We start from the raw sequence: 22703 nt of genomic DNA, 5'->3' as shown, positions 1-22703 counted from the left end.
ATGGACATCATGGAACACATTACTGCTGGTCTATTTCCTCTCCAGACTGAGCAGCTGTTCCCTCTCAGATGGAGGATGTTCAGCTCTGTCCTCAGTTCTCAGCTCCCAGTCCTCCAGACTGAAGGAACTGGACCTGGACCTGAACATCCAGGACTTGGAAATGAAGCAGCTGTCTGTTGGTCTGCAGAGTCCACATTGTAACCTGGAAACTCTCAGGTTGGTTTTACTTCTTCAGCTTCATAAAGTCTTTGTGATCCAATAATGTGAAACATTTCTGGACTATTTAGAAATAAACAGAATGGAATTTCTCCAGATGAACACATTAGCATGAAAAAGGTTCTTGTTATGTCGGTTCAATTGTTGACATGCTGATCCCCAGCCAAACCTGCCTGGTGCTGTTACTGCTAAGATGGTCCTCCATCTTCCTCTTCAATGCGGCCTGAGCCTCTGTGATGCCTCTCCTCAGGCTGGCTCTGGCAACACTATATCGTGTAGCATCACCAGTCCTAAAAGCTGTGTTCCAATCAGTGTCTTTACTACCTCAGTCATCCATGGCTTCTGGTTAGGCTTTATTCACAGTGACAGTGTCCATACAGAACTTGATGTAGCCCAGGACAGCTGCAGTGTAATCCTCCAGGTTGTGTTGTTGAAAGACATCCCAGTTTGTTCTCTCAAAGCAGTCCTGGGGCTGATGAGAGGTCCCTTCAGGCCATGTTTTTATATTCCTACATGAGATGGGAGCCATTTTCCTAAGGGGATATAGGTGGGAATTAAGAGCAGGGACAGGCGATCGGACTGACCCAGATGTGGTGGTGGCTTAGCCCTGTAGACACTCTTGATATTAGAGTACTGTTAATGGTGTTATACAAAAGCCCAACAGCCGAGCTAGCATTAGTGTCTGGTGGTACATAAACAGCAGTCTCCATGATGATATTAAACTTCCGGGCAAGGCACATAGATCTGCATTTCATGGTCAAATGCTCCAAGTCTGGGGAGCAGTGTCTGGCTACAGTCTTAGTGTTAATACACCAGCTGTTGTTAATATACATGCATTGGCCACCTCCTCTGTTTTTCCAGAGTTGTCAGTTCTGTCATGCCGATGTGCTGTCTGGCCTGCAAGCTTGATAGCTGTACCTAGGAAGAATGAATGAAGCCAAGCCTCAGTTATGAGCAAAACCCAGCAATCCCCGATGGTCTTATTCGTTGTCATCTTCAGCTCATCTAATTTGTCGGCGAGGGATCTTGCATTTGTCAAAAAAATGCTGGGAAGCAGTGGTCTGTTTGGCTGTTTACATAGCCTCGCTAGCCCGCCGGCTCTACAGCCCCACTTCTGCTTCCTTTCTCTGTGCCGCCACTTCCTCCTCCCCGCGGTAATGGTGATCCATGGGGCGTCCTGGCTACATCTGCTGGTATGTCATGCAATCGGCAAGACTCCACTCTAACGCGGTGCTCATACCGTATTCCTAATAACAGAAGGTTGTGTCAAAACAGAACATCGCTGTTGCTCTTACTTTAATACCCTGAGGTCTGTGGGTCATGGAGGAGGTTTGGCTATAGTCTATAAATCAAGTTTGGAGTTTAAGCAGGTGGCTCTTCAGACTATTTTCTCCAACTTTGAACAGAGTCCTTTTGGACTGGGTCGCGCTCCTCCACTGCTAAGTGCAGTGATTTATCCGCCTCTAAAGTACAACAAGAACTTTTAATGACACTTTTCTGTCTTCTTGGGCTAAATTTGATCAAAGTATCACCAAGTTTTAGTCATTGGGGACTTTAATATCATGTGTTGCTTATAGAAGCCTCTTGTGAAGGACTTTTTAGACTTAATAGATGCCTTTGGACTTTGTCGGTGAAAAGACCTACTCACCAATCTAGTCACACATTGGACCTTGTCTTATCATGTGGCTTATCCATCTGTAATGTTAAAATTAGGGATGCAGTGTTTTCAGATCACATGCCTGTTTTAGTTGATTTTATTCCCTCTGCTCAATCATTTAAAACCCCCGTCTGGCCCGGTGCGGCCGTGTTTTTAACTCCTCCACTGCGGCTCTTTTCGCCGCCATTTTTAATGACGCTGATTTGCAGCCTTCTGTGTCTTTAAGCACTGAGGGTGTCCTTGCTAGTTTCAATTAATTGTGCCTTACTGTACTAAATCCTATGGCACTGGTCAAAACAAGGTGATTAAAGCCCAGACCCGACCCCTTGTTAAGTGATCATACCCGTGCCATTAGATGGGAGTGCAGGCGATACGAGCAAAAGTGGAAAAAGGACAAACTAGTGTTTTTTGTATGATGCTGAGAGAGAGCTGGTACCGCTATCAAAGAAGTGTGAAATGTGCAAGAGCAAAATATTTCTTTTAATAGCAGCAAACGCATACAATCCCCGTGTTTTATATCACACAATAAAACCGCTCTCAATGCCCCACTGGAAGCTTCCAGGAATTATGTGATAAGTTTCTAAGTTTTTTCCTGGATAAGGTTGTGATCACTAGGAATTCTATCTGTTCTCCTTCTCACAAGCCATCTTTTCTGGTGTCCTGCCCTGCTGTTTCTGTCAACTTTTTGTCAAACTGACAGCAAGTCATGAATGGAGTATCAGCACTTATTTTGTTCCACTTAAAGCACTGGTGCTCATACATATAGGCTACAGAATGAACAGAAAACTATATCAGCCCACAACTGTCCCGTTTAGCAGTTTCCACAAACCCAAGGTGAGTCCTTCCTACATTTATGATAGGTAAACTTTTTGCAAGGCACAGAACGCTCACTGCTTTGGTTTCTGTAGCAGAGCTTGCGAACCTGGCACTGCAATGTTTTTCCTTGAGAAAGTCTTGTCGCCTCATGATGCTGACTCAGGTTTTCTTCCTGCTGTGCAGGGTTTTATGTTTCAGTAGAAGTCACATCCTCATCCGATGAAGAATCTGCATCTGTGTTGTATGTTTCATCTTCAAATGTAAAGTCCTCATTTCCACCATCAGAGTCTCAATCTTGCATTTCTTGTAACATAGCCAAAGCTTCCAAAGCAGTCATTCTACTCCTTGATTGTGTTGTGGGCCGAGACACGGTGAAATCCAGGTCGTCTCCAGGTAGAAAAACTCTTGAATCTGTGTGTCAGGCCTATTTATTCTGGGAGTCAGACTTCACAACCACAACATTTACAGTTTTTTACATCACTCCCATCCCCACTTGCACATGAAGACCCTTTTCTCTCTAGCTACTTCAATTTTATTTTCAACTGGTCTTCAATAAACGTTTCACATTGTTCATTCAAATTTCTAAATGTTCCCTTTGAGAACAAGGTCAGTTTCCATTTTGAAAATTCTGTTTGTGAGACGTTTTGTGTATAATTATTTTTGATCCACTCTGACCTTCTACACCGTTATTTACTGTCTGTCTATTTGTCTGTCTGTCTGTAAATGGTTAAACAGATTGTATATAATTATCACTTTACACGTGTGGTTGTTGTGAAACCAGCTGTAAATTTATACACTTTATCATTCCATGGTAAACTGAAGATGTATTATTGATTATTGATCAAATGAAAAATGTTTGCTGATTGTGAGATATTTGTAGCTGATGGGAGAAATTTGCACAAAGTCCAATAAAACCTTCTGGATAAAGTAAAAACAATGAAACTTTTCACAGCTCCTCATTAGAAGTTCAGCAGATATTCTGCCTTTGCAGAACTTTTTTCTTTTTTAAAGGAATGTATCTTAGTTGTTCCTTAACATTAAATGTGGCAGAAATTTAACACAAATGTTTTGTTCAATTCCTTCTCTTCAGACTGACTGGACGTTCCCTCTCAGATGGAGGATGTTCAGCTCTGTCCTCAGTTCTCAGCTCCCAGTCCTCCAGACTGAAGGAACTGGACCTGGACCTGAACATCCAGGACTTGGAAATGAAGCAGCTGTCTGTTGGTCTGCAGAGTCCACATTGTAACCTGGAAACTCTCAGGTTGGTTTTACTTCTTCAGCTTCATAAAGTCTTTGTGATCCAATAATGTGAAACATTTCTGGACTATTTAGAAATAAACAGAATGGAATTTCTCCAGATGAACACATTAGCATGAAAAAGGTTCTTGTTATGTCGGTTCATTCAGCCTTACCTGATTTAGCTCATGTAGCTACTAACCGACTGGAAGATGGACAGAACAAGTCCAACATATCAACACTTATTCATTTAAAGGAAATACTACACAAAGCCCAAAATGTTGGCTGGTCTCTGGAATAAACTTAAAGCAATATTAGTCTTATATATGAAGAAAAGAATAGATGAGTGTTTGGCTTCATGTTCCTGTTTTTTCCTCCCAGAAGAAATTTTCATCATTTTTCTTTGTTGCATGAGTCTCTCAGCTCATCATCAGCATTTAATGTGGCATCATTTTAAGACAAATCTTCTTCATTTTCAGACTGAGCAGCTGTGTCCTCTCAGGTGAAGGGGTTGAGGTTCTGTCTTCAGTTCTCAGATCCCAGTCCTCCAGGCAGACAAGGCTCAACGTCCACGTTTCAAGGTTCCTTTCACACTCATTTGCATGTAAACATGAAACTAAATGTGTTCTCAGGACCAGCAGTGTAGAAAATCCTAAAATAACATCTACAATAGTTTAGTCCAGTGTTTGTCAGTCCTGGTCCTCCAGTACCACTGCCCTGCATGTCTTAGACGTGTTCCTACTCCAACACACCTGATTCAGATTCCTCAACTTCCTCATCAAGTTCTTTGCAGCCTGTAAATGAGCCGTTCATTTCATTCAGGTGTGTTAAAGTAGGGCTGCCTCTAAAACATGCAGGGCAGTGGAACTGGAGGAGCAGGACTGGAAACACTGGTTTAGATTTACACTGGTTCCCATCCATGTGACCCCACTCCACATCACCATGACAACCATGTAACACCAACCATCCACCCAGTGATGATTCCCCGTCTAAACTACATTTATGGCTCCTACAAATACCATCCTAGTGGGAGAATTTGGGCTTATTTGCAGACAAAAGTCTTCAGATCATTACTTGGTCAGTCTTCTCTATATATGACTCAGTTGCTTCAGCCTCAACATGCTGCCAAAGTCAGACCTCATCTGATCTTTTAATGCTCCCTTATACTTCTTCCAGGACTTGACAAGACCTGTCTTTCCAGGCAGAAGCCCCCACTATAAGTCCCTGGAAGTACAGGCAGTATGTTTCATTTATAAAAATGGAAATGCAAATATAATAATTCATAAAGATCTTCAGTGATAACAAGAAAAGCAAGCCTTGTGTAAAGAACTTTATATTTGCTGCTTTGTTCGCTGCCTGTCTAGCTTCACATAGTCACGTGTTGTGAGGACAGCACACTGATGTCAGTTTGTTTTGGTTCATATTCACCTCCTATGTCTGTTTCTTTATTTTGTTTTTTCATTGTACTTGAAAAAAAGTTAAAAAAAATAGATTTATTTATGTACCAGATTTAAAACAAAACAGTGAAACATTTAAGATCCTAAACAGTAAAACCACAATGAAACTCTGCAGAGTTCAACCTGATTTTCTCTACAGGTGATCTTTGAGGAGACGTTCAACATGAGTCCTGATCTTGTCATCTTCTTCTCACATGTCTTATTTGCATTTTTCTCTGAAACTTTCTCTCCAGGCTGAGTGTGTGTGGTGTCTCAGAGAGAAGCTGTGAAGATCTGTCCTCACTTCTCAGCTCCCAGTCCTCCAGTCTGACAGAACTGGACCTGAGTAACAACAACCTGCAGGATTCAGGAGTGAAGAAGTTGTCTGGTGGACTGAAGAGTCCAAACTGCAAACTGGAAACTCTCAGGTCAGGATTCATCACACTGGGTGTTTAAAGGAGTTTTTATTCATGACTAACATGATACCTGAGAAGCTGTTTGTATGAATATCTACGGTGGCCCTGAAGTGTCATTGCAGTACAAAAACCACAACACTCCACAATAAGCAGCAACACAAAGGGAACAATGAGAGACGGGTCCAGTTCTTCATTCAGCTTTACTTTCACTGCAAGTCTCTCTAGGTTTTTGTGTTTTCTGTTAAATTCAATTCAATTAAATTTAATTCAACTTTATTTATATGGCATCAAATCACAGCAATGCCATCTCAAGATGCTTTACAGACAGGAAAAAGAAAACATAATGAAAGCCAATTCATAACAGCCTATATAAGGAAACCAACAGATTGAGTTGAGTCCAACTCAATCTCCCATCCTGAGCAAGCACACTGGCGACAGTAGGAAGGAATAAACTCCCTTTTAACAGGAAGGAAACCTCCGGCAGAACCCGGCTCAGGACAGGCAGCCATCTGCCTCTGCTGTGTGGGGGGAAGAGGACAGAAAGACAACAGACAACAGGAACTGCTACTCCCGGCCAGGGAGACCTGCTGAGACAGGAGACATACATGTTAATGATGCAACACTGTTATTGGGGGGGATAGATAGAGAGAGATAAAGAGAAAGAAGCTCAGTGTATCAGGAAATGTCCCTCAGCAGTCTAAACCTATAGCAGCATAACGAAGGGATGCTAACCATCCCTAGCTATAGGACTTATCAAAAAGATAAGTCTTCAGCCTAGTCTTAAAGGTGGGGAGGGTGTCTGCTTCCCTAACACTAACTGGGAGCTTATTCCATAAGAGAGGGGCCTGATAACCAAAGGCTCTGCCTCCTGCTCGGCTCTTTGAGACTCTAGGAACCACAAGTAAGCCTGCAGTCTGCGTACGAAGTACTCCGCTTGGTATAGGATAAGTATATCTGAGTATCATCTGCATAACAATGAAAGTTTATTCTATGCTGTCTAATAATGTTGCCTCAAGGGAGCATATATAGCGTGAAGAGCACTGGTCCAAGTACAGAACCTTGAGGAACTCCATGACTTACTGTAGTTTGTGAGGAGGACTTGTCATTTCCATGAACAAACTGAAGTCTATCAGATAAATATGGTTTAAACCAGATTAACGCTGTACCTGTAATTCCAACCACCTGTTCTAGTCTTTGTAACAGAATGTTATGACCGACTGTATCAAATGCAGCACTAAGATCAAGTAAGATAAGTACGGACAAAAGTCCTTTGTCTGAGGCCATAAGAAGGTCATTAGTAACTTTCACCAATGCCGTCTCAGTGCTGTGATGAGCTCTAAATCCTGACTGGAACTCTTGGAACTGGAAATTATTTCTGCTCAGGTGGGCATGTAGCTGAGCTGAAAATATTTTCTCCAGAATTTTGGACATCAGCGGGAGATTAGATATAGGTCTATAATTTGCTATCACCTGTGGATCCAGAGATTGCTTCTTAAGTAAAGACTTGATTCCAGCAGTTTTAAATGATTGTGGTACATATCCTGTCACTAAAGACATATTGATAAGATTTAATAGAGTTGTATCAACTAAAGGGAAAATGTCCTTAAAGAGGCTCGTTGGGAGAGGGTCTAAGATACAGGTGGATGGTTTAGATGAAGCTATTATTTTAGTTAATTCATGTTTTCTGCAGCCTGTCAGGATGTCTGATCACAGAGGAAGGCTGTGCTTCTCTGGCCTCGGCTCTGACCTCTAACCCATCCCATCTGAAACATCTGGACCTGAGCTACAACCATCCAGGAGAGTCAGGAGTGAAGCTGCTGATGGCTGCACTGAAGGATCCACACAGACTCAGGTATGGAGAGGCTGCTGCAGCCACATCATGTCTGATAGAGGAGGAAGATCTGTACATGTTTCTCTGTCCTTCACTCAGTCAGATGGAGTGTTAGATGAACTATTACACACAGAATTTGTTTTTTCCTTCTACTCACAGCAGAAACATAAAATATCCATAGATGGTCTTGAAGAAGAAAATCTGCAGGAGCAAGGAACAAGAGAGAAAGGAAGGAGAAAGAACATCAGATAGAAACTATTAAACATTATCAAGTTTAAAATAAAATCAAGTTTCTAATAAAACAGCAGATTTGGACTTTTAAATAAGAAATCTAGAAATGCAGCTGAGAACAGGAGGGTCTTTCACCTGGATGTTCCAGCTGATCTGAGGCTTTCTGGGAGTTTCTTCCAGACATGTGGAGCATAGAAGCTGAATGAAGCTTCTCCATCTGCTTGTGAAGGAAAACAGAAAAAAAAACCGCCTGCACTAAATAAATATCTACATGCCTACATACCGTTACATTTAATCTGAAGCTGAGTCTCCAATGGGAAACCTTTGCTCAGGTGTAGCAGCACTCCACCTTAACTATTAGTTCCATCCAGTTAATAGATGTTGTGAGCAGAGTCCCGGCTGTTCTTACTGCATCAGTGTTTCCTGGAAGGACTGAGGTTCCACCTGCATGTGTTTATTACATTACATGTGACGGCTATCAGTCACACACTAATGTATAATACAAAATCTTACTTTGTCAGAAAACTTACTTCAAAGTAATCCCACCTGCCCTGTTTCCACCAGTCTGCAGACTGGAACAGGAATATGCTGCACAATACTCTGCCATCTTCTTGTTTGGCTGCTAGCTAGGAATGCTATCAGATTAGCTTCCAGTCCAATATGGCGGCTGCATTTCTCCATCTCCAGTAGCTAATACAGCGTCTACAATATATTATGTCTATGCTGCTCACAACACCGGCGCCTTTTAAAGATGTCCTCTGCACCGATACGCCACCACGTCCTCCAAAGCCAAGACGCTTTCATTAGCTGGACAGCGTCAGTGGAGACGGTTACAGGACAAAGTGTAAAATGTGTCAGCGAGTGTTTGCATGGCGCATGGTGGGCTGTCTGATGTCACACATCATGCATCAGGAAGGCAACGCTGCAGACACGTAAGAACACAGAAGTGACCCGGTTCTGACTGATCCAGTGTGGGACATGACGTCCTTTTAGCAGAAGATGTCAGAACATGGTGGAGCTGCTGCAGGAGACTGTTGTGCTTTGATTGTTTACCATGTTGAGTTTTTACAGTTGATTAAATGATCATTTATTTAATATACAGTAGTATTCACCCATCTAAATATTATATATGTCCATTTTAACTATAAGTCAGACTCATGGATTAACAGTTAATAAATAAATGCTGTTCAGAGAAAACTTTTCTATTTTTAATAGAACTTTCATTTTAATAGTTTCATTAAGTTCTCAGTTTGTTTGTTTTCTAGTTTAAAAGTTCATTGTTGCTCCCTCCACACAAGCAGACCTGCTTTAGTTGCTGCTGCTGCTAGGGATGCACCGATACCAGTACCAGTATTGGTATTGGTGCATCCCTCAATATCAAACGTGTGTACTCGTACCTGGTATTAATAAAAGTGTGCCGATACCACAACCGATACTGGTATCTGTATCGATACCAGTATCAAGCTAGCACAGATGTGTTTGATGACATGTTCCAGATGTGTTTTAAAAGAAATAAATGCCTTCAATGTTAAAATGTGACATTTTTTGTTCCACTAAAACAGTGATCCTCACTATTAATTCAACAAGAGCTGCACTCAATAAACTAAGACAAGAGGAGAACCGCCACACCCCCCCAGACAAACAGCGTTCCCACGCTACGTATCCTGCTACGTTGCCAAATCAGTAACATTCAGCTTTTTAGCAAGGAATGGTTATCCTAAATGTTGCACGGAGTAATGGCATTCTTATGCAACAGTATCTGGTGAAAATACAATAATGCCTCCAGAATGTGGGCGTTTCTTTTTCATTATATATACGGAGCTACCGACGGAGCAGCTCTTTGGTGGAGTTCGCTGCAGCTGAAATCAGCCAGAACTGGCAACTCTGACAGGGTCAGTTAGGGCCGTTAGGACAGCAGAGTTTCTGCAAGCAGCCTGCAGCTCTTGTTTGTGGAGAGAACTGCAGCGTTGAGGATCATTATGACTTGTTTAGATGCATTTTCAGAAAGCCAGCGGCTGCTTCACGAGTCAGTGAGCCGCATGCGATGAGGAACACGACACTAAAAGCTGGATCTTTGTTTCAAAACCACACATTTATAGTTGTATTTAGGTAAAATATGCCAAATCAGAATAAAACTTGTTGAAACTGTGAGATCTATAATGTTATTATATTTGTATTGGTGAGGTAACTTCAGAAAGGATGGGTCATTTATTACAACCTCATGAAATCTTACACAGTTATAACAGCAGTAATAACCATAGTCACAATAATGTTCACATAAACACATCTGGTATCGGTAAATATTCAAAGTTCAGATATCGGTATCGGATCGGAACTCCCAAAAAGTGGATCAGTGCATCCCTAGCTGCTGCCAAATGCTCCATCATGCAGCTTCTCAGTAACCAGCTTCACTGATTCTGCAGTTTTTTCTTCTATATTTCCCTGTTATATATTAAATATGGAAGCATGTTATTACGGCTTTATGGAGCCTAATTAACAGCACTTTATAGACACAACATAAAAGCCAGCACTGCTGTGGGAGGGGGGGCCGTGGTGGTCATGGCCCCGAGGAGCTGTGGTGGCCGTCCCTTATGTTCACTTCTGAAAGTTGGCAATGCTCGTAGATGTGAAGAGAGACATTAAAACTGTGTCACTGACCAGTCTACTGGTGCACCGGGGTGTGGACTGGCCCCCGCTGGGTGGTCAGCTGTGGGTCCCAGTCCTCTGTGGGCGCTGTGTGGGCCCCCTAACTGTGGGATTGGGAGGTTTAGGGGCCTGTGTCCTGTCCACCCTGGGTGCCTGGTACCCGGCAGGGTCTACATCTGCCAGTCTCGGCCCCCTGGGGCTTGTGCCCACTGACTGTGGGGGGGCTCTGGCCGGGGCCTCCCTCTGCCCCCTCGTGGCCGGGCGCCGGGCTGACTTCAGGGTGGGGGGCTGGGGTCTGTGGTCGGGGTGGTTGGGTCTCAGGGTCCTCCTGGCCTGCCTCTGACCTTTGTGCAGGCGGGGTCACATTGGCATGATGACTCTTGTGCGAACACGTTTCACTCCGTGTGTTCTGCATGTGACACAGTCACTGAGTCGTCCTGCAGGTTTACTCACTAACACACATTTTCCCTTCATTTACTTCTGTGTGTGTTTCTGCTTTTAGTTGAAATCCATTTTTCCACTTTGTTCATCTCTGGTGCTCCTTCAGTTGCTGACTTTGTCTTCCTGGGGGGGCCATGAGATGCCCTTTATGTCTCTGTACAGGTGCAGCAGATGGTCTAGAAGCTGTGATTGGATTGCAGTGTTTCCTTCCTGGTGTATTTCTGTCTCCTCTTTGTCTTCTGTTTACTTTCCTTTCTGTTCTCTTTCTATCCTTGTTCTGTCTTCTTCTCCGCTCAGGTCCAGCTGTACCATGGAAACTCAGTAAAACCAACATTTATTCTACATAAACTAATAAAATAAAAACTTAAATGATGAAGGGGATCTTTATATCTATGAAGCTCCTCTTTGCTCAGCAGAACACAGCAGCCAGACCATCATTCTGCTGCTTTCATGCTGGACAAGTTAAAAAAAACTGTCAGTGAATGAGGCCGTCAGAAAAATGAACTTCTGAACGTGACTTTTTCTTTTCTTTTTTATAAAATCTATAGAATGAAAAGCTTTATCTGCATGACAAGCTCCTGCTTCTCACCGACAGAAAGATCCATCAAAGCTTGATCAGTTCCTAAATGTGTGATCTGGTTTTTCTGCTCTTCTTTCCAGAATTAGTGAGTTTTTTCTCCAACCTTTCTTCCATCGGTCGGCCTCTGCTGCAGCCTCAGTCCATCATGCTGCTTTTTATTTCCACAGCCTGTATTGTTGCCTGTTGGACACATTTCACTTCAGATTCCTTCTTCTAAAGTATTTCCATCATGTTTCTGTCACTACTTTATCCTCTTAACCTGTTTGCAGGTTTATTCCTGTCAGCTAACTGATCTTTCCATCAATGTGTGCCATTATTTCAGAGCCTGCATATGAGCTCCCGTCTCGTTCACACCAGACCCTCTTCACCCCCGTTCAGTCAGTTTTTTCTCTATACATGTGCTCCCAGAAATGACAAGCTGTCACTTATTTATTAACCTTTATTTGAACTGGTTAGTCACTGAGGTTTCCCTCATTTACAGGGACGACGAGTTTACAGCAACACATCATAAACACAGAACAATAAAATCAAAACAAATCCAGATGACTTCACAAAGATAAATATAAATAAAAGTTTGAAGTCAATGACGTGGTTGTATAAAACTAATGAAAATACTTCACAACAACAATACCATGATGAATTTAAAAAGTCAGACATGAAACATTTAAAATCAGTAAAAGATGGGATGATCTCCAGTCCCAGAGATTACTGAAGTGTTCCATGTATCTGGAGCGTTAAAAGAGAAGGTCCAACTCAAACAAACGGGACTTTAAAGAGGTCAGGCTACTGGAACGACTGGGATCAAACCCACAGCTCCTCTCTGGTAGGGATGAAATGTATGGAGGCAGTTTTCCAGTCAGAGCCTTAAAAATAAAAAATAGCAGTGTTTCCTGCATCTGTCACTGAGAGAGGAGCAGCCAGCCTTCTGATAGAAGAGGCAGTGGTGGGTGTCATAGCTCTCCCCGGTAAGAAATCTGAGAGCAGAGAGGTAGATGGAGTCCAGAGGTTTGAGGGTTGTTGCTGCTGCATGTCTATAGATGATGTCGCCGTAATCCAACCCTGATAAAAAGACAGGCAACTGTTTTCTTCCTGCCAGTTAGGGATAGGTATGATTTGTTCCCATACAGGAAGCCGTAGAGGGTCGTAGAGCGGAGACAAGAGCATTGACATGGTACCTAAAGGTTCATTTTTCATCTCTCCAGAGGCCGACATACTTCTATTCAGTGACTCGCTGAATGCGAGAGCCATCCCTGCTAGATAAAAATAAAAATGTGTTGCTGCCGTCCATGTTTCTGGAACGGGAAAATAACATCAATTTAGTCTTTTTGTCATTTAAAACCAGCTTTAAGCTGATAAGAGCCTCCTGAAGAATATTAAAAGAAAGCTGGAGTTTCTCTGTGGCCATGGAGTCAGCAGTACAATACAGGATAGCGTCATCTGCATATCAGCGGGCATGACAGTCACTAAGAGAAGGAATTATATTGTTAATATGTCACAAGTTGTGACTTCCAGTTGATCCCCGGGCCACACCAACACACACACGAATGACAGTGGAATTTAAAAACAAAGGAGTTTATTCACTCTCTTACTTAAAGCTAAAACGTGAATTTAAAAAGGATAAAAGAAATAAAATAGTCCAACCCAATAAATGGAGGGGACAGGGCACCCGGTCCTTATGAGTCCCTTGTAAGCCCCTGTCCACAATCCTCCTAGAAGGCGAACCAGCATCTTGTGAATGTGTGTGGCGGCGTGCGACGGCGCTAAGTCCTTCCTCCTTCTGCATCAAGCGGAGGATCTCTTTGCTCTGCGGTGTCCGCGTTGCTTGGCCCCGCTGTGCCAAGAGTCTGAAGTCCTGCCAAGAGAAACCCGGAGTGAGATAATCGGCAACTGTTTGTCTCTTTTCTTAACGCATCCACACTATGTCCTAAGGGTTTGGTTCGTCCCTTTACTTATCCTGAAGGAGGCGTTTCCGTTTCTCCATTGCCGGTTGTCCGCGCTCCAAGGGATCTCTTTCCGCTGATCGGTCTCACCTGTTGCTGAATCAGTCCTTTTTATTGTCCACCAATCCACCATAATTGGGAAAGGGGAAACGTAACAGGGCGGAGCTGCACTCCATTGTTCATAATCCATGGCCAAAAAGTCCATAAAAACAAACACTTAAACCACAGAAAAACATGCATTAAGAACACAAAGATAAAAACATGCGTTGGTCACAAACATCTAAAATACAAAGGCAGCTCCTATCGGCCCGAGACAGAAACGGTGAAAAGGACCCGATACAGACCCTGGTGGTACACCTTTAGTTACAGGTACGATGTCAGAACTTAAAATTAGTAGTGTGACAAAGAAGCCTTGTCACACACCCTGCAGACCGAAACCAAACACACACACACACACACACACACTTGTACCTACCTGCCGGTGGTCCTGAGGACCATCACGCCACCAGAGACACACCCACGGTACCGGTTAGCAGCCGCATTCCCGACGTTCCACCTACTGTTAGCAGATCATTAGGGGAGCACACCCAGTTGTCTCCTTACTAATACTGGGAATAAGCTGCTGGACAGTTACTTACCGTGCATCTCCAGGCCTGCTGGTAGTTTGTGAAAACCGAGGCAACGCTCGGGCCGCGTTTAAGACGTCAACCTGTCGCAATGCGGCAGTGACGTCACCGTCACGTGATGCACTGAAACGCCGTATCACATGAATAATCCTGTTTATTTTGACCTGTGTTATGATGATTCTACTGATGTTGGGAATGTTTAAATGTGTTTCCTTTGTGGAATGTTTTGGTATGCATATTTGTTATGGAGAACAAACGGTGTTTCAGAAAAAGCCTACTATCTGTGGTAACTGGGAAGCTTCCTGTTAGGGGAGGAGCTTGATGTTTATAAGGAGCTCATTTCTGAGCTGGCAGGGTGGCGAGTAGGTTGGAATGTGTATTGTGAAGCTGGCATCTAGAGAACTATTGGTGAGATCTTGTACATATTGTAAATATTGTACATACTGGGACGGGACACTGTATATATTGCTGCACTTTGGAGGAGTTAGGGCTGGAAGATTAATCAGATTTTAATCTCAGTGACGATCTGGGTTTCCAACGATGATAAAAATAAAAGGGTGTGATTTCTTTCCTCTCTGCAGTTTCCTCTCCTGCTGTCTTCAGCTGCTAATCGAGCGTCTCTGGCGTTGCAGCGCTGTGCTGTAAACTCCTCCCACAGCCGCTTTGCTGTCATTCAGACACTGTTGCCAACTTGGAGACTTTCTCTCTAAATCTGGAGACTTTCAAACCCCCTTGGTGACTTTTTTGTTCAAAGCGACAAATCTAGCGACTTTTACTGGAGTTATTGGAGACTTTTCTGGTGTTTTGGCGACTGACTTGAAGGCTCATATTGTTCTGCAGTTGCTGTAAGGAAGGAGCAGCGGGAGCCTCTCCCCGTCCTAAAGCACCCGGCGGCCAGTCTCCCAGTCGCCTCCGGCTGCAGGTGCAATGTAGAATAATGGCAGTAGGTTGTGGAAGTTCACTACAACATAGTTTATATTTATCTATTGAGTTTACATCAGTATTTGCACTTTGTCAAGACAAAGCTTCATGTTGTTTGTTTTCTAAAAGATGTGGAATCCTAAAGACATTGTTTAAAAGCCTGTTTAATGTTAAATAAATTCATCTTGTTAAAGATAATGGAGAATTGTGTTAAATAATCCAGATCTCAGTTTCAGTCCAAATAATTGTGATTATTATTTTGACCATAATGGAGCAGCACTAGGAGGAGTTGTAAATAAAGCACCTCAACGGAGCGATGACTGCACCATCATCCTTGTTAAGAGCACAGAACCGCGTGACAACCAGACTTTACACATTGACGCCTCGATGATAAGTAGTCAGAGAACCAATCACAGCCACTCATATGGAAACCTAGATTGCGTAATCTATTCAGCAGAATATTGTGATCAACTGCAGATCCGGAGTGGGACTCATTTTCAGCCCTGGAGTTTTATGCCTCAGACCAGCCCACTATGACCTTTTAAAACCAACCAATGATAACCTTACATGTTAAGTCTACACTTGCACACTGCTCTGCAACCCCTTTTAATCCAGTCTAGTTTTCTAAAATATCTCCAATTTAGTGCAAGTAAGGATTGTTTCATAATTCAGATTTATTTCAACTCAGATGTTGTTGAACATCTCCAACACATCTTTTAGAACAAAATCAGAATCTACATTCTGTTCAATAAATGTTCATAGATGTCCAAACCTTAAAGATAAAGTCATACATAAAATATTAAACATTAAATAGAAGATAATAGAAAGAGTTTTACTTTCTAATAACACTATAAACTCTTTTTTCACTGTAAGTAAACAGTTTCATCACAACTTCACAAAAATAAAAAGCAGAGTTAAAGGGGAAATCTCCAACTCTATTCTTTACATCAGAATTTCCTTTTCTGAATATTAAATATCAAGCAAATTAGTGTCCATGGAGATCTAATCCTTATGAATAAAGAATAAAAACTGCTCTGTTCTCTGCAGGTTTGGTATTAACAGTCTAATGATGCTTGGTGATAAACAAATGATAAATAAATAAATAGGAAAACCAGCGGCCCTTGCTGCCCAAACATAAGTCCGGCCCACCAGGAATTATCCCGGTCCTCCCGATCAGACACACACAATGCTTTTGATAAGTCAACAAATAAAGCAGCACAATAGTTTGTTCTGATCTAAAGCTGTGATTCTATCAGTAGTGATGAAGGTGATGGCTGAAGCAGTGCTGTGGTTGGGTCTAAATGAGAGACATGTCATGTCCATGTTAGCATGCTCTGACCCCCCTCCTCCTTTCAGGGTGGAGCCTGCTGGAGAAGCATGGTTGAGACCAGGTCTGAGGAAGTGTAAGTGTGTTTTTCACTGGATTCATCACATTCAACCATCTTCACACCGTCCCATCACTCATTCATCAGTCACATCAAAGTGTCAATAGATCAATAAGTGCAGCTGGATTGTGTTTGTTCTCTCCATCAGATTCCTGTCCACTCACCATCGACGTCAACACAGTGAGCAGAGACCTCAAACTGTCTGACAACAACAGGAAGGTGACGTGTGTGGAGAAGCTTCAGTCATATCCTGATCATCCAGACAGATTTATTAATCCTCAGCTGCTGTGTGAAAATGTTCTGACTGGTCGCTGCTACTGGGAGGTGGAGTGGAGAGGAGACGTTTCTATAGCAGTGAGTTACAGAGAAATCAGCAGGAGGTCTAAGTTTGGACGTAATGATCAGTCCTGGAGTCTGATCTGCTCTGATGTTAAAGGCTACTCTGTCAGGCACAATAACAGAGAAACACCCATCTCCTCCTCCTCCTCCTCCTCCTCCTCCTCCTCTGTCTCTAACAGAGTAGCAGTGTATGTGGACTGTCCTGCTGGCTCTCTGTCCTTCTACAGAGTCTCCTCTGACTCCCTGATCCACCTCCACACCTTCATCACCACATTCACTCATCCTCTCTATGCTGGGTTTGGAGTCTGGTTCCAGGTCTGGTTCCTGGTCTGGTTCCTGGGTGTCTCTGTGTGGAGTGTAAAGACTCTGCTGGCAGCAGAGAAGCTGATGAACAGATGCTTCAGGCTGTACATGTCTGTCTCTTTCACTCAGAAACATCTTTTCAGATTCAGTTTGTGTGTGAAACTCTTCTAAATGATTCTTGGAAACTTCTTCCTCTTCAGTCCTTTAAAGATGGAAGCTGAGCTTCTTCCAGGATCCACATGTTGTTTTTCTGTCTGTTTCCAGTCAAAGCTTCACACTGAGTATCAGGATGTTGTGTTCAGCTCATGTCGGCTGCAGTTACATGTTGAATTAAAGATGCATTATTGATTTGTGTCACATTCTCCAAATGTTTCCTTTTATCTCAATAAAAACTCTCACAATCATTTCAGTCTTTATTTCTTCTAGTTTGCTCTTAATATCAGAAAGTGAAATGATTTCAGAGCATTTCATTCTAATGTTTGATGCTTCCTGGAATTACTTTCACTTTCATTTCTTCCTTTTTCTCAAATTCTACCTAAAGAAAGAAAAGAAAGGTTAGACGTCGTCATTAGCTTGGAAGTCAAACAAGTCAAAGTCCGTCCCACTTCTGGGCCGTCCGTCTGTCCAGTTAGGACCTAACACTGATTGTGGATCAGTTCCACCTGATCAAACTGATCCACAATCTATGAAAGTATGAAACTACAAGTGTTGTGTTGTCAGTAAAAGCAGAAAGATCCAGCTGAAGATCTTAAGTCTTACTATTCCAGTACACATACTTAGTGGCCGATCACACGCACTTATCAATACTTTCCAGATGAAATCAGCAAACTGCCAGAAACATTCAAAGGGCTTTTATTGATTGAAAAGTGTCTTGTTTTAATGAGAAGGACAGGAGAGCGTCCGCTTGTCTGATGGCTGTGTTTAATGTTGTAGAAAAGGTGATCCAGACGCGACACGCTGGTTAGAACACACCGCTGCTGCAGAACACTGCTGCTGACGTTTTGTCATGTCTCAGTAAAGTGTGGGAGGAATTCCCAACAACATGACACAGCTGAGAGTTGAATGTGGACAAGAAGACAAAACAAAGGCCAACATTTCTAGCATCACTGACACAGACGCTACAAGCTGAGGAGCCTCCTCTCTGCTGACGTCTCTTTGTATTTCCAGCAGAAAAACATCCACAAGAGGAAAAGACTGGAAAGCCTTCTGAGAGGCTCGTCTCCTCCAGCTGATAGAAACAATCATAGTGAGCATCTGAAAAGAATCACTTTAGTGTACAAAGCATTGATGGGCCACCAGCTCTCATGTGAACGTGGAGTTGGGCTTTTCCAGCGTTTCCCTGCACGTCATTGGGGAGAGGCGTCCCGCCATGTGGCCTGTTTCTCTGGAACTTTGGCTGAAACTTTTAGCGCATATTTTCCAGGAATACGGCTTCTGGCCGCTGTGGCTTGGCATGTGGACGCTTCCCACTGAGACATTTTCCACAGGTGTGACAGGAAGAAGGCCTCTCACCTGTGTGGCTTCTCATATCAACAGTCAGATGACTTGTAGAAGAAAGCCGTTTTCCACAGGTAGTGCAGCTAAAAGGCTTTTTACCTGCATGGACTCTGCTGGGACAAGTCACTTTGCTACGCTGAGCCAAACTTTCACCACATATTCTGCATGAATATGTCTTCTGGCTTCTGCTGTGGGCCCACATGTTCTGTTCTGTGGAACGTTTAGCAGAGATTTTACAGGGAAACGCCGTCTCACCTGTGTGGATTCTTCTGTCTCATCATTTTAGATCTTCTAAAAACTTTTCCACCATCGTCACAGTTCACAAACTGTTCAGCCACGTCAGTCTGACATGGACTCTCTGACATTCCAGAGTTTTCCACAGTCCTGCTGTGACTTCCATCACGCTCACTGTGGTTCCTGTCAATGTTCCAGTCCTGTCCTGTTCATCCAGATTCATTCATTACAAAGCCTGTTTCCAAGATTATTTTACAATTTAATTATCGATAAAAATCGATTTAAGTGAAAAAAAAAATGTTGCTTTTGGGACAAAATTTGTTCTGCCTTTAAAATGTGATTAATTGAGATTAATTAATTACAAAGTCTACATTTAATTGGATTATTTTTCTAATCAAGTCCCACCCTCTAAAAAATATTTAAACTTTTGGTTAAATATGGTCATAATTTTACACCTGAATATTCCTGCAGTTTTCCAATTTTTTACATTTCTTTTGAATTTTTAAAATGTATTAAAAATTGTGTTTTTGATAAAAATCCAGCAGTTTAGATCCATAATGAAACATAGAAAGTGTCGTGTTTATAACAATCTGCTGCTTGTGAGTTTTTCAGGTGAAACTGATTAATTTTTTTCTCATTTTGTTACAGATTCCGTTTTCTGAAATAAATAAAAGAAACTCTTTTTTTCAATACAAATGAAGCTGAATCCTAAACAGTCAGGAAAGAAACATGTTTCACTTTATTTTACATAAATAAATAAAAATTCATTCACTCATTCCGAACTGCTTAATCCATTCCAGGTCGCGGGGAAGCTGGAGCCTATCCCAGCTGGCTTTGGGCGACAGGCAGGGTATAAATAAAAATAAAATCAAAAATACTTAATTTTTAAATATTTAGTAATATTTGATGACGTGACTGTCAGCTGCAGCGTTGATCTGGGACAGAACTGGACATGGTCCCTGCAGACCTGCAGGACCTTCTGAGACTCCAGTGCTGGACTGTCAGATCCGGTCTGAGTCCCAGGAGCAGAAGGTGGACTTAGAAGACCCGTCCAGGGGCCTCATTTATCAAACTGTGCGTAGCAACAGGTGGCGTACATACGGAAAACAGGAAATGTGGCGCAAAAAAACTTCCCGATTTACAAAGCAGTGCGTCCCACGCCTGTTTCACTTCATAAATCAGGATCAACACTAAATGTTGCGCACATCTTGTCACGCCCACATGTTGGCCATAAAAGGTCAGGTGAACACCCCTGATAAATATTAATCCATCTCATTTCCATGACGGTTCTGCACAGAAAAAGCCACAAAGAGGAATTCTTTGGAAAATGAGGAAGAAATTCTAATCGATGAGGTTGTAAAATGTCAATATTTTATCTGGTGGAGACGGGATGGACATCAGCACCACCAGAAAGGCAGAGGAGGTCAGCAGGGGACAGATGCTGTCAGCGCGTCTCATCAGCGATCTGACTTATCCTGAAAGGACAAATAAAGCGGTCAGACAATAAAATGTAGGGAGAAAGTGCATCTTGGTCCACAGGAGGAGGAAGGGGGGGGCCGCTGACCACTCCCACAGATTAGAAGCTGGCGGAAAATGAAGGAGTCCAGAGATACGCTGGAACAAAATGCTCCAGATGATGCTGGAAGTGCTTCATTCCTTTGTTTCAGATTATTCAGGTGAAGGGCTGACGCCATTTAGTACCATGTTATGTAGCGTCTCCACTATCTGCACACATTTTACAGCTGTACAACAGGTTTCCTCCTGTGCATGGAGGTACCTCCACCTGCCTCCATCTGCCCGATGGCCGCTACACCACGGTGTGTCTGGTTGTGAAGAACATAGTTCTGTTCTGCGCTCTGGGTTGGAAAAAGGCCGCAACTTGTCAGTCACTTTCCTTTGGAAGGACACCGGCTCGACTCCAGGGTCTCCATGCGCCATGTTCATCCGCAGGGACAGATAAGCCACTGTGCGCCTTTACGCATTTGGGTGCATTTTATATCCAACCATTACTTCATGTTCTGTGTCTGCAGGTTGGGGAAACACCCTGATCAGCCTAATGATGGGCAATCACGTCATTTTAATGCAATTATTCATTTAGACTTTTATCATTATGGCTGCTTCTGTATGACTTAACTGTGTGAAATGGTTTTTATAACACGTAGAACTGCTTCATTTCAGAAAAGATTTTAGTGGTTGATGTTTTAGTGGTGGAGGAACAATATCAAATGTGCGTTGTTTTGTTTTGTTTTTTGTTTTTTTTCTTTGCTTTGTTTTTTGTTTTTTTTGCAAATGCTGTTAATGTACGGCATTCTGCATAAAGGTTTATATTTGATTTTGAATAAATGTATCAAATTTCACACAATTTCTTTGGTTTTATTTTCTGCCTTTGGATTTTGTGTGTACGCCAGGGTCAGAGTTGGCGTGGAGGTAGGGACGTTTTACCGCCAGGTCGTGTTTTGATAAATCCCAAAATTTGACTATAATTGGCGTACACCAGGTTTTGTGCGTGCGACAGCTTCATAAATGAGGACCCACGTCTCTGAAGTCCTGCATCATGTGTAAAACTGCAGGTGGAAGCTGGATGGTGCGTTTCCTCCTGTGACCAGCAGAGGGCAGCATTTCTCTGAAAAATCGCCTCCAATGTTCCTCCAGTCAAGCACCGAGACAAAACGTGAACCAAAGTGGCTTCAGTTTTCTTCCATCCATCATATTGGACTGATGTGTGAGGGATTTTGGTTTGCAGAGCTGCACTTGATGCATCACTCTGTTTTGGATAAATGAGTGTCGGGCACAAAAATGGGAGGGTTTAAGAAAACTGTTCATACTTCATTTTTTATTAAGCTGAATGAAAGAGGACAAAACATTAATTAAATGTCTTATTTGTGAATTTTCCCGGTTCTCTCATTGCACCGTGAAACCGTTGCATCAGGTTGGAAGATGCTCATAATGAAGGATCCAAACTGAAAGCACTGACAATGAACACCATGCAGGATTAAAATCAGACACTTTGTCAAATATATCAACATGCAATTAACTGCGAATTCATTAGAGCTGAAATGAAGTATAAATCCAAGATTTTATAACATGTTGGAGTTGAATGGATCCACTGATATCAGCCCACGTTTCAATCTGTATTTCTTCACAGAGAAAAGTAAAAATGTGCAGGTTTAAACCTGAATAGAAGCAGAAATCCCAGGTCACTGGTCAAAAGGATGAATGTTTGGAGAAACATGTCAGTGAGGAATAAAAACAAGCAAATCAGAAAACATGATGCTTCAAATTTAGCAGCATGTAACAAAACAGAAGATCAATGAGAGAAAAGAAACTGTTTCTGTTGGTATTTAAACCGTTGTTTTTCTTCTTCTACAATGATCTGTTTATATCTACTAGCTGTGGGTCCACATACATGGCAGCTGCCGGATTTATGTCACATTTTCACTACGGTGTCTCTGGATGGACAAAATGTGTGAAGTGAGAACCCTCTGAGCTGTAAAAGTGCAGAACCTGCTGTGTGTGATAGGTGCTAGAGAAGTGGTGGGATAAGGAACCCAAATTAAGGCACATAAGAACATATATACAGTTTTCAGGTCATCATGAAGACTTGAGCCTGGACACAACTAAGAGGGTCAATGACGGCTTTATTCCCAATAAATCTGTGCTATGACGTTTTCCAGTTTCTGTCCATACAGTTCCTTCCTCAGGTGATCTGCTAACCTGCAGCAGCATCATGTTACGGTCCATGTCTACAGGAAATGTCCACATATGAAGCAGAGGAGAAAGATGAAGACTGGATGGAAAGTTGACAAGTCCTTGGCAGCTCTTTCTTTTTCCTTCTTACCTTGTTCTAATGAAATCAAAGAGAAATGAAAGAACCAGCTTTAGAAGAATGTGATGCCCATGGGGGGGGGGGGGGGGGGGGGGTTCTATTGCTTGGTAAGGATGTTGGACTTTT

General features: G+C 42.6%; 1 protein-coding gene across 1 annotated transcript in view; it reads left to right on the top strand.

Annotated features, from left to right (window-relative positions):
- LOC306765684 (uncharacterized protein) overlaps positions 1-22703 on the top strand; it is a gene marked incomplete at both ends in the record, with an annotated part of 56882 nt that overhangs the window by 12612 nt on the left and 21567 nt on the right. Inside the window, 6 exons of the mRNA XM_079253168.1 lie at positions 46-216; positions 3780-3950; positions 5616-5789; positions 7468-7629; positions 16350-16396; positions 16527-17032. Coding sequence (XP_079109294.1) covers positions 46-216; positions 3780-3950; positions 5616-5789; positions 7468-7629; positions 16350-16396; positions 16527-17032 — 1231 coding nt within the window. The remainder of the gene's footprint in view (positions 1-45; positions 217-3779; positions 3951-5615; positions 5790-7467; positions 7630-16349; positions 16397-16526; positions 17033-22703) is intronic.

Source organism: Telmatherina bonti, assembly GCF_933228915.1.
Source record: "Telmatherina bonti genome assembly, chromosome: 14".
Lineage (NCBI taxonomy): Eukaryota > Metazoa > Chordata > Actinopteri > Atheriniformes > Telmatherinidae > Telmatherina > Telmatherina bonti.
This window is presented reverse-complemented; position numbering and strand designations above follow the sequence as displayed.